Source organism: Dunckerocampus dactyliophorus, chromosome 18, assembly GCF_027744805.1.
Source record: "Dunckerocampus dactyliophorus isolate RoL2022-P2 chromosome 18, RoL_Ddac_1.1, whole genome shotgun sequence".
Lineage (NCBI taxonomy): Eukaryota > Metazoa > Chordata > Actinopteri > Syngnathiformes > Syngnathidae > Dunckerocampus > Dunckerocampus dactyliophorus.
In genome coordinates this window covers 8,840,117-8,859,196 of record NC_072836.1, presented here as the reverse complement: position 1 = coordinate 8,859,196, position 19,080 = coordinate 8,840,117, and the positions used below count along the sequence as shown (strand labels likewise).

The following is a 19,080-nucleotide window of genomic DNA, read 5'->3' as shown; positions in this document are numbered from 1 at the left end:
GCAAGAGACCAGACCCAAATCCTGCTGATAATACGTGAGACGTGACCTAGTCTACATCTCAGCTTTGTGTTATAGGTGACAAAGCAAATTAGGGTGATATTTTATAACATTAACATTACAGTTGTCCCTCACTCCGGTTCAAACGTCGCTCCCTCACCCTATCCCGGCTTTTAAATTAATTCGTTAATAAATGGTCACTGTTTTGTGGTTGCTACAACCTATGATTAGTTTGAAAAAAAATATTATTGGCCTAAATTGAGCATTTTCAAGCAGAAAAATGTTCGAAATGAACTAAAATACAAATACAGTTTAAGGCAATACAAGACGTTGATGAACTGTAGTCTACGCTGGCCGCTAGATGTCACCAGACTTGATCGCCAGCGACAGGCTTTTGTTATTTTAGAATTATTTTTTTTCACCACAGGCACAATAATAACAAAATAATAATTAATAGTCATCATATTATAATAACAATAACACAAGCTACGGTTGTGGCCATACTCTAGCTAAAACTCAACTCTGAATCCCACACGTCACTTCCTGTCCACACGTCTGGAAGACATTTATTAAAACAAGTCTTAAATGGCTTATTTTATCTGATTATATCTACTATATTGGGTAATATGAGTGTCAAGGTGAGTATAGAGGTGTTACTTCATGTCTAGAGAACGCTAATAATGGTAAAATTCATATTTAGAAACTCATAAACAGGTTTTCTGTGCTAACTACGAAAATATTCAGTTTATTAGCGTTGAATCCTACTTCGCTCATCCTAATTCACTTATCGCGGTTGGGCCTGGAACCAATTAACCGTGATAAATGAGGGATGACTGTACAACTGTTTCTCTTAACATTCTCCTTTTATGGTTTTTCTTTTCAGTTCCTTTTCAGTAATGTTCCTTCGTAATAATGTGATCTGAACTGTGTTCATTTTAAGGATGCAGGTTATTAATGCCACACTTTGGACACCCCTGGTCCACACGAATGTACCCCTCGCGTTTGGATTCTAGGGTGACAGTTTGAAGGGAAAAATCAAAAAGGATGAAGACTGCTACTCACAGTGCTGAGAAGGTGAGCTTCTGGACGGGTACGTCCTGTAATGGCTGGTGTGGCCTCCCGGGTACGGAGGAGGCAGTTCTCCATAGTAATACTGGACTCCCACCATGCGCGACTTGGTCTTCAACGCCTCGCTCCTCTCCTTCTTCAGCTTTTCTGTGTCCTTCAGCAGAGCGACCAATCTCTTGGCCTTCTCACGGATGTGCTGCCCTTGGTCCTGTCCGTCCCGGTCTATGTACTGGAAGTCTTTCAGGGTCTGGATGGAGTGGATGTTGTCCCGGCACTCCTGCGCCACTCGCTCCGAGCCAGTTTTGACCAGGTAGTCCATCAGGCCGAGTGCCTTGTAAACGTGGCGCCAGTTTTTGCCGTGGTCGTTGAGCCGCCTCCAGATCATACCCATGACCTCGGCGAAGGCAATCATGTTGTAGGTCAAGTCAGCAATTTCGGCCATGAGCGAACCGGAGGCGCCCCAGGGGTCGTTGGAGGTGGCCTCTCGCACCTTGATCTCCGCCTCCGTGTAGTTGTTGACCACATTTTTCATCTGGCGGCGTATCGATGATGTCTGCATGGCGGCGGTAGTGTTATTAACACAAGTGCTCCGGTTGGGAAAAAACGGGGGATGGTTAGAGTGTGTCCTCAGCAGTGTGTGAGAAATCCAACGTCCAATCCAACTTCAGTGACATCTACAACGCTGTTCCTGTTTGGGACGAAGACAACTGATTAGATGCTTATGACAAAAGCATTGGGACACACATGACAACAACAGCAAGTGACTGTGGGATTTTTACAGCACAGAAAACCTGTTTATGACCTTCTAAATGCAGTTTTTAACATTATTAGAGCCCTCTTGGCATGAACTAACACCCCTATAGTAACTTGTACATTCCTATTACCCGATATAGTAGACATAACAAGAGTAAATAAGCCATTTAAGACATAAATAAGACTCATGTTTGTGTGTGTTCCTATAAATGTGTTCCCAAAGGGAACAGAGTGAGTGGCGGACAGGAAGTGACTTCAGGGGTTCAGAGTTGAGCTTCAGCTTGCCCTGAGTTATGGCCGCAACAGTAGCCGGTGTTTTTATAAGGGATTATTGTGCATGTTGTGAGATAATTCACATCTGCAATAAAAGCCTGTTGCTCTGGCAATCAAGTCTGGTGCTTCTTGTGTCTCACTGAACATTACAGTAACATTAGTCACACCTAGTAACTAGTGCAGAATATTATGTCAACATCTCTGAATGCGTACACTTCACTGCAAAAAAGATGAGTTAGGATAATCCATAATGCCGTGTATAGAGAATATATAAATCCTCTATTTCTAAAATCCCAGTTATTAAAATTTGATGATCTATTCAACTTTCAAACAGCTAAAATGATGCATAAAGCAAACAGTAATCTGCTGTCATACAATTCTTCTCGACAGGAGAGGAGAATTATGACCTCAGGGAAAAATTAAACTTAAAACATTTATACGCCAGAACGATGCTAAAAACCCTCAGCATCTCAGTACGTGGAATCAAATTAAGGAAATGACTGAGACAGGCCCTCTGTGTATGGGATGAACTGTGTATGGGATGATCACATCTGTGGTAATACCACTCTTCTTCCACGACGGAGCACCGCAGCCACAGCGGTTCCACAGCGGAAGAAGATGCGAGTGTCGTCATCACATACAGGCGACAGTGCGCAGGGAGACAGATATAACGCCGAGCGTTTTGTGAGGTCTGATTTTTTTTTTGAGAAAGCATTTTTGTGACGTAAATGTATTACTCTTTTGAACGCATATTGTTTTGAGAAGCAAAACTCTTTACTTAAATGTCCCCAGCAACTAAGCGGAATTACGTTCTTCATCACCAAAATCCGACCAGAACTGGACTCGGGAGACCAAGTGGGGGGTAAGCCTCTGTTGATGGACTACACCGCTGATGGGGATGTCATACAACTTGTCCAAAAATCCCAACTATTCCTTTAATTTGGTTTGTTTGGTTTATTTTGGTTGATTTACAACCAAAATATGTGTAAAATGAATTGGCTTTATTGGGACTGGCTTTATTTATATGCTCAACATGGAACAGATTGCTACACAAAATAAATAATAAAATAAACAACAAAGCCCCACTTCAATTAGACAAAAAGGTCCAATCTTTTGTATTTTACTACCCAAATTCTACCAGTCATTGTGCGACTGCAACTCTGCACCATGAAACTCAACACCCGAGCTTGTCTTTCTACTGGACATCACCGAGTAATTGTATTGCAAAACACAATGCATTGTTTCCAGTCAATTCAGCATTTCAACTCACTTTCCTTCCTGGAAACATTGTTCAAGGCCAAACCTGAGAGCAGGAACTAGGTGAGCTGTTTTGAAATCTGTTGCTGTACAGTGCATTACTTTGGCATGCAGTGATTCATGTGGTCAGGTCAGGCTAGATGAACTGATCATGTTTCGCTTTAAATTCCGAATACGAGCCTCAACATTGGGTGCAAAAAACGGTGCTAAAAAATGGAAACACCTCTCCAAGTGATGAGGTATTCTTAAATCTCGTAAAATGAGACCTCTATAACATTGTCAATTAAAACTGGTCATTGCCACCAATATGTTTTCATTGCTGTGGACACGAGGACAGCAGCACCTCTACTGTGAGTGTTAAAGTGGCAAACGATGTTTAATGCTTAATGTTCTTATTAATTATAGTGAAAGCGTTAGGATGAGTCACTTGTTAGGTAATAATAATCTCCCAGGAGGATTTTAAGGACTTCATTTTATTAAGGAAATAGGAGAATTTTCTCATATTCACACTTGTGGTAAACATTATGATAAGCATTAATATTTAACATCGTTTTTTGGGGGGGCGGTTAAAAATTCAAAAGCATAAAAAAGTGTCCTAAATGACATACTCACATTTTGTAAAAAATGTAATTAAAAAATTACTGCTTTTTCCCTACCAGTATGTGCTTTATATGCAAATAATATGCAAATTAGCCGATTATGTCACCGAGCGACTTCCGAGGCGTTGGCAAAAATGGGCCAATGGCTATCAGCCATGAACCCGGAAGTAGCTTGTTAATTAGTAAACTCGGAAAAACGCGACATTTTTTTCGACCCATTTTACACTTATGCCATGGTGTAAGTATCTAACGAGTGATATTAAAGTTATTTTTTGACTAAGAAAGATATTTTCGATAATTTTGCATTTTGACGGAATTATATTACCCAGGTGTGTACCAAATGTTTGCTAGTGCATTGACATGTAACGATTTTGTCCAACAACCTTTAACCCCTGAAACTGCAGGCATTTAAAAAATAAATAACAACATTAAACCACAAACAGTCCCACGCCAAGAGTTCACCAGTCGGTTACCTCCCATTATTCTTTCTTGGTCATGTGGGTGGTGACATCACTGAGTTTCAGGTAATGCACTTCCTGTTACTTCGCCTATTGCATACACGTTAAAAGCAATTAATAACACACACAGTGACGTCAACAAGGAGATTATTTTTAGAGCATTTGGGTTTGGATGGTGCGGTTTTGCACTACACCCTTATTTACACGTATCATAGAAACAAAGCAGTGTAAACACGTACTCCAGCTCATACTGTGTAAGTCACACAATTAAATCCATATGGGTAAAAATTCCTCCTGCGTATTATTATGATTGATTAGTGGGCTGTTGAGGCTCCTATAGTGTGTCCAATGGTTTCCATGAGTGTCCTTTCTGGACCAGGACGTTACGTCAAACGGGTCGATACGGTGAACTTTCTCACCGTGACTCAGCTTCTGTGTTCTGTCTTTTAAAAAAAAAAAGTTAAACCCTCGACTTTAAGCAAAAGAATAAATCCATGTAAGTTCCTGCTTCCTCTTACCTTCATGATATGGCAGGGTCAGGCTCCCAACTTGATGATGAAGAGGAGAAGGAGGAGGATTTGGCTGCTGCAGGAAGACCAAAATGTGCCTTCGCCTCTCGGCATGTCCCGACCGGGCTATGTGCAGAAATAGCTTTATAGATCCAAACTGAGGAGAAATAGATCCCAAACTCTACTCTCTGTGGGAATCAGAGCTGCGAGAAGACAGGTCTGACACCCCTCCTGTCCTGAAAACACAGCAAAGTGGAAGGAGGAGGAGGAGGAGGAGGAGGGGGAGGCTGGCCTGCATAGTGCCTGCAGAGTCAGACTTAACCCTTTCACTACCTCATGCAACACACACACACAGATACTGCTTGCAGGTCATAGCATTAGGTACAGCAACACTTTATCATGCTCACTTTTGAATGTCTTGCATCATGCTGACATTATAATGTTTCTATATACTGTTTCTGGTGTAACTAAAAGGTGATGTCTAAGCATCGGTGTATTTACACATAAGTCAGGAGTGTCCAAAGTGCAGCCTGGGGACTATTTTCAGCCATTTTTGGCCCTTGGCATATTAGGTAAAATGTCACTGTTTTGTTCAGATATCATAGCATAGATTGACCTACAGATTGGTTTTAGTACAAAATGTATCAAAGTGGCCCTCGCAGAAAAAAGTTTGGACATACTGTATGTATTTATTGATTATATTTACACATAATGTTGTGGCTTGAAAGAGTAAATCTTTAGGCCAGGGGTGAGTGACCTAGGTCAGGTGGGCCATAGACGGACCACGACTTCATTTGATTCGAAAAAAAAAATCAAGCCTCAGTGGAAGTGTTCTAAAACCCCGCAAATGCTGATAATACAACATTTTTCGCCTTTGGAGGACTTTAGAATATTGCCCCCAATAAGTCCTGCTTTAGGTCACAAGTGATAATGATACATAATAATAAAATCATAATATTAGCCCTTTTATAGGAAATCTATAATGCTTTGGCTCTTAATACACCCAATAAATAAACGTTATAGCTTGTGTGTGTGTGTACATGCACATTTCAGGCAATTATTGCAAGTAATAATACCAAAAAATACTAATAATATAGAAACAAAGTACAGACGGGAACAGGGAATAGGACTGGGAGTGGCTGTAGAGAAACCTAGAATCCAATTACTCTAAATTCCAGACGGACGTGCCTCAAGCTGCATCCCCCTTTGTTTTTGGGACCTATAAAAATAAAGATGGCATAGATTTGACGATGTTATAAAAGATTATGGCCGTAATGCATTCCAAGAAGCAGGGATTTTTCCCACAGGGGAGTTCAGCTAAGAGCCTCATTTCCTTTTTCAGCAGAAGCATCACGGAGTCTTCACTTATTTATTATCACTAATGGCACGTTGTCTGAAGTCACGTCTTCATGCATTATACAGGACCTTACAGTACATTCGGCTTGGATTCAACCTAGTGGTGCATAGGCATCTCTGCAAGCTGCGTTTGAAGCTTTAGGGCCAAGTGACGGAAACAGTTACAGGAGCGACTGGCAAGTGTGCGTGGCTGAGCAGGATATGCAGGAAATACCAGCTCCACCTTGACAAAACAAAGTCACAAGCGTTGCAAATGTCAACAACTTTAATGGGGGTAAAGACATTATTAAGTAGCAGAAACAAGCAGAGATCGTTTTGTTGTGATATTAAAATGAGTAGTGTGGCGGCCCTATACGAGCTTTTTTGTGGTGCAAAGTGTGTGTGTTGCATTTTGACTCTCACTGATCAGGTCAGTCGAGCTCAACTTCATAGCTCTGGTCCCCGACACTCCCTCCATCTGTCTTGGCGCCCCGCGTCTTTTATTTCTTCTGAAAACAGATGCCTGAGCATTCTTTGTTTCCCAACAAAAGCCCTGCTGAGGTCAGTACAAGGAAGGCGAGGGAGGGGTGTGCAGACAAAAGGGGAGGAGAAAGTGCGCGAGAAGCAAGTTTTTCCTTTTTTTTTGTAATGTGATTTTTGTGGTTACGCTTAAAACCCCACTCCCATGTCGCTCCTGTTTCTTTGCTGCCCTCTCGTGGCCGTAAACGGTAATGCTGTCGACTTGCAGCAGAATTGCGTTCAAGTGCATGTTATGTAAAAGTCACCATATCCTCGTCAGTCTAAAATATGACACTATGAAGCATGACCACAATACTGTACTTGACATTTGCAAATAAATGTAGCAAAAAATGTTATTTTGGAAATTTGAAGAAAACTGACAATAAAACGGTGCACGTGTGCAGTTTTATTGTCTTTGCCCGATATTAAACATTATAATCCATTTAGATAAAAACAACACAATTAGACAAAAATGTATTGCCATCACAGAGCGGTATTTTGAGCCTTAAAGTGTCAAAAAAACAAAAAAACCTCAGCAAAGCTAACACCTTATCTAGAAATAGTATAAAAGGAGTTGTGCATAAAAAGATACTTTACAGGCCAAAAGTTTGGACACGCCCTCTCATTCAATGAGTTTTCTTCATTTGCATGACTATTTACATTTGAGATTCTCAAAAGTATGAATGAACACACGTGGAATTATGTACAAAAAAAAAAAGTGTGAAATAACTCTAAATAGTGTATGTCTTATATTTTAGACAGATATGTTATGTTATGTTATGTCATGTCTTGGGCCTAACGGTGGTCTAGTGGTTAGCATGTTGGCCACAGTCACAGTCTGGAGATTGGGAAGACCTGGGATTGATTCTCCCTTGGGCATTTCTGTGTGGAGTTTGCCCGTTCTGTGTTTCCTCCCACATTCCAAAAACATGCATGTTAGGTTAATTGGTGACTGTAAATTGTCCATAGGTGTGAATGTGAGTGTGAATGTTTGTTTGTCTATATGTGCCCTGCGATTGGCTGGCGACCAGTCCAGGGTGTACCCCGCCTGTCATCCGAAGTCAGCTGGGATAGCCTCCAGCATGCCCCCGCAACCCTAATGAGGAGAAGGGGCATAGAAAATGGATGGATGGATTTTATGTCTTAGTTTTTTTTGTTGCTTTTTTCTTGGTGTTCACTCAACGAGCTTCCTGAAATGGTTTTCACTTCACAGGTGTGCCTTGTCAGGGTTACTTAGTGGAATTTCATGCCTTATTAGTGGACCATCAACTGTGTTGTGTGTATCCAAACTTTTGGCCTGTATTGTATGTGTGTGTATATGTATATGTATATATATAGTGTATATAATATGCAGTGACATATTGCAAGTACTTGGTATGCTTTTGTGTGACACTGATGGGGAGGAGGTCCCATCATAATAAGTTTTAATAGAACAGACAGTTGACTTCAGTGGAATTACTGGATGAACAATGGCCGCCTTCCAATTGGCTCAGAGCCTTGGGCTGATAAATCATCATTTTTGGGGGAGGAGCTACTGTGAGCATTGTTATACATCTTCACTAATCCTTCTTTAATAAAATTCCACTGACTTGTATGAACAAATGACACATCACCTCCGGTAAAACGCAGCTTTTCTATATTTACTCTGGACCACGTACCCACTCACTTTAACCGTCAGCTATTAGTCCCGTGTGTGACGCCCTATGTAGGCTGTGCATCAAACATAATGGAATTATATCTGAGTGGTTTATTTACCCAAGCACAAAAAGTTCATTACAAGCAGGCGATAACTGAAGAGAGGGGCTGTTATTTCCTACAGTTTGGTGCCATTTGCATCCCCCTGACATTATATGCTATATTTTGTTTTAAAAAAAATTCCAATTTCAAATTTGAACAATCACATTTCAAGTTGCAAGTCCATTTCTACCCTAAAACATGACAATATATTTTAAAAAGGATGAATTATAAATAATTTATCTTAATGGCCAAACTGGCATGTGCCCACTCATGTTCACTCGACTGCTATTACAAATAAAAATAATAAAAAAAAACTATTTCTATATTTTGTAATATTTTTCATTCTTATGTAACGTTACTTGTCAAATTTTTGAACAAATGGAATTAGTTTATATTATTGAGTTTTTAAAACTACAGTCCCACAATGACAGCCCATCAATGTCCATTCTGGATGGGACACATTGTTGTTTTTCACCCGCAACAACTCAAGCACAAGAAGCCCGGTGCATAAAAACGATTATACAAAATGGCAACGCGCATACAGACACTGTTAAATCAGAGATTAAAAATGAGATTACGTGATGACTGTAATTCATGAATTGCATTTAATCCTTTCATTCGACACACCTAACATTAACTATCACATGCGTAAACATAAGATGACGCTAATGTAAATAGCATGTAGCTAAAAGGATAATAATGGCTAATGGCTGAGCATGAAAATGACCAGAGATGCTTGCCAACAAACAAACAATACTGCACTTCTAGCAGGCTGCACCTTGTCGAAATGAAAATTACATTTTTCAACCACGCGTGGCCTTTCCTTATGGTCTTCCCTCTTTTTTTTTCCTGAGGTACAAGTATCCAAAACGACAAAGAAACAAACACTACAGCCTTTTGATGTCATAAATAATTGATGTTGTTGCACACTGACGCTGTGGAAAAAAACCTCCTTATCGTATCTGGTGAATCATAGAGCAGAGAGTGAGCTGTTTCTCTGCAAGTCGTGATCACTGCAGAGCACAAATTGATTTTTATGCCACATCATTCCACCTGCACTGTTTGGTATTGCGGTGTAGCTTTGTGTGCACCCTGCATCACAGTGAGAGATGTTTCTAATATGTTAGTGAACTAAACAATGTATCTCATTAGATTGTGACAACAGCAAAGATGCTTCGCCCTTCCCGTAACCATGACGACAAGGGTGTGGGCAATTATCTCAGTCCACCCGATTGATCCATAACGAGACTGCAAACACTCATTAGGTGTGAACTAATCAGACCCAAATCAAACTGGAGGACGAGGGCTTCTATAAAAGGAGTGTGTTCCCTGGATGACGCAGAAAAGTGTGTTCAGTGTGGGTGTATAAAAAGACCACACTCTGCTCAGCTCGGTGCACACATGGGGAGACAAGAGAGGCAGGCTCACAGATTCTGACGCCGATGTCTAGCACCGAACACCGAACAAAAGCCGAAGATGAACACAACCGAGAAGTTTCACCTTCCCGTTGATGGCGTCCTCAAAATGTTCAACACCTTCACTAGACATCACCGGTCACAAAGCCCGACCCCCACGCCTGTCCTCCAGCAGCAGCACCCAAAGGTGTTGTCAAAGACAAGCATGGGTCTCCTGGAGACAGTCAAAGGGCGCTGGAGGCAGCAGGACAACAGAGCAGTGGAGAGCGTCTCCAGTGACCCGCTCCCCCACAGGTGTGCAGATGTGACCCGCAGCATGGGCGTGATCAAGCCCAGGAACTGTCACAGAATAGTGGTGCTCGGTGCACCGCAGGTGGGCAAAACCAGCGTGGTCAGGCGCTTCTTGGGGGAAGACTTCCAAGAGCAGCATGAACCCACTGCAGAGGACTTTCACAGGAAGTTGTTCCACATTGGAGGGGAAACCTACCAAGTAGACCTCCTGGACGCCTCCATGGAGAGAAACTTCCCGGCAAAACGGAGACTCTCCATACTGACAGGTGAACATTTACTGTCCAACGCTAAGCAAATATATAGTGGTATCATTAGTTATTATATTATTATTGGTAGTATTAGCCTTAATTACTATTGAGTGAATGCTACAATGTCCGGATATAATGGTGTTATGTATTTTTACAATTACGGTGATGTATTATTATTGGTAGTAGTAGTAGTATTAATTAGAGTACATCATTATTGCATTTAGGTTTAGATTTAATCATTTTTGTAAAATGATTGGTCACTTGGTTATGCAAAATAATGTATATATCAAATATTTATACATATAATGCAAATATTATTCTTAGTACAAACGAGATATTATTACATTTATAAATAATTGAAAAGTGTAAATAGTAACATTTTTAATATTTTTTTTTATTGTGTGACTGCTGAGTTTTGGCATTTATTGTGCCAAATTGGTCACTTGCTTAGATTTACATAATACATGGTTCTGTGTCAACAAAAATATAATTAAATATGAATTGTTACATTTTGAACATTTTAAAAGTGTACGTATTTATATACAGTACTGACATTGTAGTGTTGCTGGGAGGTCTTCCTGTTTCCCAGCATGCTTTGCGGCACTGCTTTGTAAATAGTTGTTAATGTAATGTAAGTCAAGTATGCTGAAGCGTCTCGGACATTCTCTTGTGCGACACAAGATCGTTTTAAGTCTTGTTTGACATGAAAATCAAGCATTGACACTAAAAGCAAGGATGTTATAATGACATCCAGAACAACACATGTCCTAAATGTCCTTAGTTATTCTTATGTTGCTCATCGCCACAAGGGGGCATATTTGCACAGCATCTGAGGATTGCTATGATATGCACTGATGCTTTGACTTCAATCCATTCTTGAGTGTTACAAAAGAGATCAGGAGGTTTCTGCCACATTTCAAGGATATGAAATGCTCTTCTCTCCCCAGGTGACATCTTCTTGCTGGTCTTCAGTCTGTGTGACAGAGAGTCCTTCAGTGAAGTTTGTGAGCTCCTCAGCGAGATCAAAGCTGCAAAGACAAAGCTGCTGAAGGTCAAACAGCCGGCGAGATTGCCAGTGGTGGTTTGCGGAAATAAAGTTGACCTGGCCGCTCAGAGAGCTGTCAGCCGGTCAGAGGTCACCGAGGCTCTCACTCGGGATGTCACATTCGTCGAAACTTCGGCGAAGTGCGGCACCGGACTGGAGGTTGCGTTCAAGGAACTGGCCGTCATGGGCGGCCTGCCCGACGAGACCAGCCCGTCAAGGCATCAGCTGGTCTCAATGGTCGCCTACCAGTCGCTGTGTGTGAACCAGCGGGGCCGCAGGCGGAGCCGCACGCCCTGTGCCGTCGTGGATTCCTTGGTGCGTCGGCCGAGCTTCGGCAGCGACCTGCAACTGGTGCTTGGATCAAGCACCAAAGCCAACAAACCCGAGAGGTGTCACATTCAATGAATTGTGATAACCTCTCCAAAGAAACCAATTGCAGTAGTACGCTGCAATGTTGTATTATGTAAGGAGTTATACTCTGTAGCACCTGGCTGGACCAGTGCATTCCTACTTTTGTATACACGTCACATAATCACGGTGTTATAATAAAACTTTCTAGCTGTGGGTCGTCTGAATATATCATTGCTGACGTGTGCTCCATATAAAGATCCAGCTCGTAAGCAGTCAGCTGTTTCCAGGCTGTGATGCAAAAATACCTCATCAAGTGTGTGTGAGTAGGATACAGAGAAAGAGGTGACTCAGACAAAGACCTCAAGCATCTCCTTGTATTGTCAGATGCCACATAGACTGTGGCGCCCACACATGCAAAGAGTACTACGGAGGAGGTGTGACACTGGACTGTGCGAGTGTGTTAGTCAGCACTGGCCGCTTCATTAGGTACACCTAATGATATCAAATACAAGAGAGGTAGCAAACATTCTGCCTTTAGAAAGACAATAATGCCCAGTTTTTATTAACACTCAAGAGAGGAGCTACTTCCTGTGTAAACTGAGGTGTTTATACTATTATTGCCTTCATGAAATGGGCAAAACATTAGGAATACCACTGCAACCACCATAATATACAATCACATTTCCTCTTGAGCAATGTCACTCAATACCAAACAGGATTATCTTTGGGAAGGCTCTCATAGATGGATAAGGTACTACAAAGAAAAGGATCTCTATATACAACCAGCTCCAGGTAACCAAATATTAGAAACAACTCTCAGTATGATGCAGTGCAGTGTAGTGCATCAATAGTGACTTACCCCCACTTGGTCCAGTGAGCCCAGTTCTGGTCGGATTAGTTCTGGTTAGTTCCTGGGGCCTTTTAAGTAAGGAGCTTGGCTTCTCAAAACAACATGTGTTCAAAAGAGTAATACATTTACGTCACTAAAATGCCTCCTTGAAAACAAATCAGACCTCACAAATCACTCTGCGTTACTTTTTCTCCCGTCGTATCAATGCGCGTTACCGCCTGTCCATTGTTGTGTATGTGATGAGCATCGCCGAGGAATTTGTGAGGTCAGATTTTTCCGAGGATGCATTTTGTGATGACTCTCTTGAACGCATATTGTTTGGAGAAGCCAAAGTCTTTACTTAAGTAACCCCAGCAACTATGTTCCTTAACACCGAAATCCGACCAGAACCGGACTGACGGGACAAAGTGGGGGGTAAGTCACCTTTGATGCACTACACTGCTGATTGGGATGTCATACAACTTCATGTCAAAAGACCCGAACTATCCCTTTAAGATGAACAATACATGCAATAAAAATCACTGCATGCACTCCAACCAGAGTGCTAACCACTCGTTAAATAAAATATGACTTGGCTATTGAATGCTCGCCTACTGTTTCAAAAAGCATGTCTTTCTTTTTGGTATTTTTAAATTTTATTTAAAAAAAACGGTTTTAAATGGAGATCCATATTACGATATGTTTTGCTGTGTTCAGAGCTGGCAGATGGCATCTATTAAACGTGAGAAAATGGCGCTCATACTCATCCAGTCTTGACCTTTTAATAAGTGTCTCTGCACGTTTTTCTCGGACATAATTAAATCATCAGCATGCACGTCATGACGGCTGCTGGCACACACACACATTCTCACTGAGACAGTAGAACGTGTTGATAATATTCCCGTTCCTCTGAAGGTGCCAGTGACGATTATGTTGAACCGTCATTGCACTCCAATTTGAATAAAGTTCATTTGAATGAATGGATTCTTAATAGAGGTGTTTGTGATCACTACCATCATGACTTGGAGCACTGCACTGTTGGTCCTTGCTGAGCTGTCGGAGGGATTTGTCTCTCCAGTTCCAGCAGCAGAGTGGGCAGCATGCTGTCTAGTAAGGACAAACCATCCCAGGAGCAGCGCAAACCTCTACAGAGGAGGAAGAAGAAGAAATATGAGCAGATTCAGGCACTGGTGTGAATGAATGGTGATTTAGTGAGGTGGTCACCTGTCATCAAGGATCAGATGGCCTCTGTGGAAGAAGTCTTGGACGTCAACAGATGAGCCAAAGATGTCACGGAGGGTCAGCTGTGGACTGAATAGCTGCCAGTGCTTCCCCCCGAAAAACATCAGAAATAGGATTTTTGTTATATTTCTCCACACATAATGGATGGTAGTACTGTGTTAGTGCATAGGCCATTACACCTACACAACGTGAAGCTTTTCTACATTCAACTCTTTCAGACATTATGGATCTGGGGGTAAGATTGCACGGTACCAGCTCGGCTTGGCTCAGTATGGGGAGAGGCGCACGCTAACATAAAAAACAACAATGGATGATGAATGTATTTACTTCTATGGTAATAAAACACATTTCATCCAAGAGGAGACTGAGGTCAGCAAGAAAACAAGAGCATGGAGATTGCGGAGTATAATACTGCAGGGTTCAGAGCTACGGCACAGGCTAACGTTAGCATGTGTGTTTATTTTTCATCATCATTTGTAGCTGTGTATCCTTAAATGGTACAGTGGCAAATTTGCTCAACCAATGAGCAACCAGCGGTGGTTAACATTGCCATACGGTACTGCTTGGCTCCTTTGGAACCCTGGTTGACCAGGTACTAGAAATACAACCTGGTAGTATCGGGGATGTGCAAATCAATACTGAAATATCGATACTTCCCATTCCAGCTGTTTATGCTCTAAAATCGATACTCAAATCAAATTATCAATACTTTTGACACTTCTGTCATTTGAGCTAATGTTTTGTCTGAAACATATGTCTGTTGAAACGATGACCGTAAACGGAGCCATGTGTGAATTGTAGGGGTGTCAGAAAATCTCGTGAGATTAAAATGTGACAAGATTTCTCGTTCGTGGGCACTAGTCCTGGGCCGATAATAAATTAATTAATCACACAAAATGAACTAATTAATTTTGCCAGCCTGAATACATTGCCGTGTGCATGCGTGTCTGTTTTCCTCATCTCTCGCCTCCAAACAGAAAGGAAGAGGTTTCACTCTGTGCGTTGGTGTCAGCACATAGGCATGTTTGTTCCATAGAACAACAGCATGAACGGAGTGAGCCCTTTTGTCAGTCATTCAGTCTCTTTGTCTCAGCGGATGAAGGCGGGGCCACTCGCATACGCACAGAGTGTAGAAGAGTGTAACGTAGTAGATATTATATTAGTAGATTGTAATACGTTGTCATATACAGTGGTGTGAAAAAGTGTTTCCCCCCTTCCTGATTTCTAACGGAACAAAATTAATTAAATAAACTCGATACCACCGTTTGACAGCCCTAGTTTTATTATTTTACTTTTTTTATTTTTTAAAATATAATTTAGGCATAATTTATATGACTTTGTCCTGTGTTTTTTCTGTTTTTGTATATTAGCTTGGATATATTGTAAATCACCCTGCCATCGCAATATACTTCAGGGTTTCAAATAAATAAATAACGTAAATAACATATTACATTTTTTATTTATGTAAATTAATCATTTATCAAAATTTATAAATTAATTACTTGTTTTGTATTCTTTATGCTATGATATGAAATACACAACTTTTAAACATTTACAGTCACAATTTGTGAATTTGCACAAAGATAGATATCGGATCGGCATCGCCAATGTCAGCCCGAAATTGACTCGGATCGGATCGGAGACAACATCAGTGGTGTCGCACATCACTAGTGTCAATAACACGTAGATACACGTGTGGTTGAGATTGCTGGTACTCTTACACCAAAGAAACGCCCCCCCACAATAATCATTTAAATAATTGGAAATTGAGTATTAAAGAATTAAGAAATGGAAATTAGCTGTTGAATTGTGGTTCAAGAAAGGCTTAAAGGTCCCCTTATTATGTATGAGCACCAAATGTGAGGAAAAACCTATTAAAACTCTATTATCACCCTCACTTGTTGGCTCTACTTTTGAGAGAAGAGGCGCTCAAATGGTCACATCATGAAGGAAAAACCTCTTTCCTCAAGGACTTGATACTGCCTCTGGCCCACCCCAAGCTAGATGAGCTCGTCCTGTGTATATGCCCACCACAAGACAGAACAATAGGCTTTGCACCACATTTTAAAATATAGCCTGGAGCTCTCTAGCTATGAGCTGAACTATTCGTCAGTCAGGTGTGATCATCATCACAACAACACACTTCCAATACACAATTCTGGCAACTCTAAGACTTATTTCATTTTTTTAAAAGAATAGTATGATATGGGAACTTGAATCTATACATTTTGAGGTCTCTCTTCTACACTATATGACGGTTTTAATGTATCACCTTGTGAGTGATGCCCTCTGTCATCCTCAATCCCATCACCAACGCCTCCTCCAGTCTGTCAAACAAGAAACAGAGAAAAGTCAAAAGATGATATCATATCATATAATAACAAGACCATGACAGTTTGTGTAATAATGAGCTGTTAACACCGAGACACTTCTACATGAACAGCATGTTTGAAAGAACACGTGCAGCGACACATTGCATTCGTCACCGCCTAATGCATGTTGTCAGTGTTGTTGACACACAACACTTCTCCATGTACATGCAAAAACCTCACAGTTCAAGGCGTCCGAGATGAATCCTTCTCCTCGTCCCATGTCCTCGCTGCCGGACCTCACGGATCCATACGTCGGGCTCCAGCGTCTGGGTGCGGGCCTCTCGGTGGATGCGTCCCTCACCCAGAGGAACAAAGCGGCCATGTGCTCCTGTGTCGTATGCATTTGTAAATGTTGCCTTCAGGAAGCACAGCTTTGAAAAGTTAGTCGGCTACCTGGACCAACACCGATGTATTGTCTTCCCTTCCAGTAGTTCATGTTGTGATGACTCGCTGCACTCTGTAGAAAGATACGTTCAACACAAGTCAATGTTTGTGTTCATGCGTGTCCCCAAAACAAGTTAACAGGCAAAATGGAGTGCAGTACTCAATTGCAACCAGCAGAGGCACTTTTGATTCAAGCTCAACTAGTTTGCAGTTACTTCTAAAGGCTAATTATCACTTTCTTTTGTGTACATTTTACTCTTGAGTGCTACTCTGCTCATATTTGTCACTTTATTTCTGTTTTTTGTATTATTTTTAGAGAAGTAGTACAGTATTTTTATTTTCATCTGATTTACACTCACCGGACATAAAATTGAACTATAACGAGGGTTTTTGATGCAGATTTTGTCCTGAAGCTCATTAGATCTCATTAGGCGGTGCAAGTGGAAGTGTATCCAATGTTGTGTGCATCTAATATCTTCAAGGAAGACAAACATCTCAGACTGGTGATAAGTCCAATGGAGGACTCACATGTCTGGCAAAGTTTGACACCTCATACTGCTCGAAGCCGTGCCGCAAGAGCGTCCCCCTGGCGCTTTCGTACATCTCCGCCATCTCATGGTCGCTGGGCAACGCCAACTCGCCGCCTTGTAATTGTTTGAAGAGTAAGGTGCCTCGCTCCGGGGTCAGCTGGTAGAGGGACACGTGGTCATCGCACAGCATCAGCAGCTCGGATAACTCTGTCTCCCAGGATTGCACGGTCTGGTTGGGGCGGCCGAACATGACGTCCACCGACACTCTCCCCGGGCGCAGCCTGTGAGCTTCCTCGATGGTCTGCAAAGCCTGATGAGAAGTGTGGTCTCGGCCGAGCAGTTTTAATTCGTCATCCTGCAAAGACTGAATGATTGAAAGTAAAATTAGACATGCAGGCTAGGAATGGGGAGAAAACTTGATTGGTAGATTGATTGATGGTGTTAATAAAGCTTTATTGTGTAGTAGTAGTAGTAAGTAGTAGCAGTAGATAGGAAGCAATGGAGGCCCAACTGAATATACCACCAGCAGAGGGTGATGCTGATTCAGTCTGGAAGCCTTTGCTGGCTAAAGAAGGGAGATTGCAAGTAAACTGGAAAGCATGGAAAAGGAAGTTCAGAACATTCTCAGGGAACATTACAACTCTTCAGACCGGTGGAAAGTGAACAGGTTTGTTGGCTAAGGTAAACTGAATCTACAGTATTTGATTTGATTTTATTTGGCTTTTATATTACAAATAAATAAAAACTATCAAAAATGTTATTTCTATCATTGTCTGATATCTAAAATGTCTTGAAAAATTGGATTAACTGATCATTTGTTTTCCCAATAGTGGATGAAGTAATTAATAATAAATCAAATGGCATTGACGTGAGCGTACAACATGATACTTGCCTGCACCCCAATAGAGAAACGGTTCACCCCTGCTTGGCTAAAATCCTTCAACTTTGACCTCCCCTCAGGAGTCGGATTGACCTCCAGTGTGACCTCAGCCTCATCCGCAAGACCCACACGCCTGGAGACCGTCTCCAGCACGGCAGAGACAGTGGAGGGGTGCGCCAGGCTTGGGGTCCCGCCGCCAAAGAACACAGAAGTGATGCTGCAAGGAGAAAAAGCAGGTGAAACTGAATGTATGATGCAGTTTGGGGATATATATATATATATATATATATATATATATATATATATAGTATGTCATGTCTGATGTAACAAATTAGACACAAGTGTACCAGGACACTTGACTGAGCTGCAGTAGTGTCTCCATCTCCTGCTGAAGACACTGGGTCACTATGTGGCTATTGTCGTCTTTAGGGATGTACTTGTTAAAGTTGCAGTAGGAGCATCGCTTGAGACAGTAAGGCCACTGTGAAAGAAAGAAGGAATATGACTGCAGCATAACAGATGTAATTGTGCAAATGCTGAGAAATGCTAATCTGTGTCAAAAAGCCAATCCTTTCAACTGATGTTATTGTCTATGCTAAGTGTATTGTAATGGCACAGAATAGTAGGCAAAATCTCATTTGGTGCAGCTCTGAACAATGGTGTGCAACCACAAATAATGATTTTAATCTGTGAATAATGAGTTAATCTTAAAGACAGTATTTAAGAATATACAGCAAGTGGGTATCTTAAAATTCAAATTAGGATTTTATTGGCAATAGTGCAGGTCGGAGCTCTGACACATTTTTTGTAGCATTGGACATCCAGTCCATCGTGGTACTATGAAGTCTTCCAAGTACTGTTAGAAGAAAATTTACTTGTATTTATAGTTTTACTCTTATTTGTAAATATACAAAACTTGTATATTTTATATTCTATTGTATATACTGTATCCAAATTGCAATGCATTTTATTTAAGTGTTTTTCTTTT

At 41.3% G+C, this 19,080-nt stretch overlaps 2 protein-coding genes across 6 annotated transcripts in view; one reads left to right on the top strand and one right to left on the bottom strand.

Moving 5' to 3' along the window:
• The window catches only part of epn3a (epsin 3a), a 29,975-nt gene that overhangs the window by 10,074 nt on the left and 821 nt on the right, over positions 1-19,080 (bottom strand). For 2 of the 5 annotated variants that reach the window (XM_054760175.1, XM_054760176.1), the window contains exons 1-2: positions 4,924-5,183; positions 1,060-1,753 (exon numbers count right to left, since the gene is read on the bottom strand). In XM_054760175.1, the coding sequence (XP_054616150.1) occupies positions 1,060-1,624 (565 nt within the window). In that variant the 5' untranslated portion in view covers positions 1,625-1,753; positions 4,924-5,183. Of the gene's footprint in view, positions 1-1,059; positions 1,754-3,922; positions 4,849-4,923; positions 13,830-13,908; positions 14,013-16,198; positions 16,254-16,478; positions 16,627-16,691; positions 16,756-17,210; positions 17,577-18,104; positions 18,310-18,439; positions 18,574-19,080 lie in introns of those variants that run through there. The other 3 variants (XR_008566798.1, XR_008566799.1, XR_008566800.1) reach the window with 3 other exon arrangements.
• Positions 9,919-12,022, top strand: rasd2a (RASD family member 2a). The gene is made up of 2 exons (XM_054760185.1): positions 9,919-10,477; positions 11,407-12,022. The coding sequence occupies exons 1-2, from the start codon at positions 9,982-9,984 to the stop codon at positions 11,907-11,909; spliced, it is 999 nt and encodes a 332-aa protein (XP_054616160.1). The 5' UTR covers positions 9,919-9,981; the 3' UTR covers positions 11,910-12,022.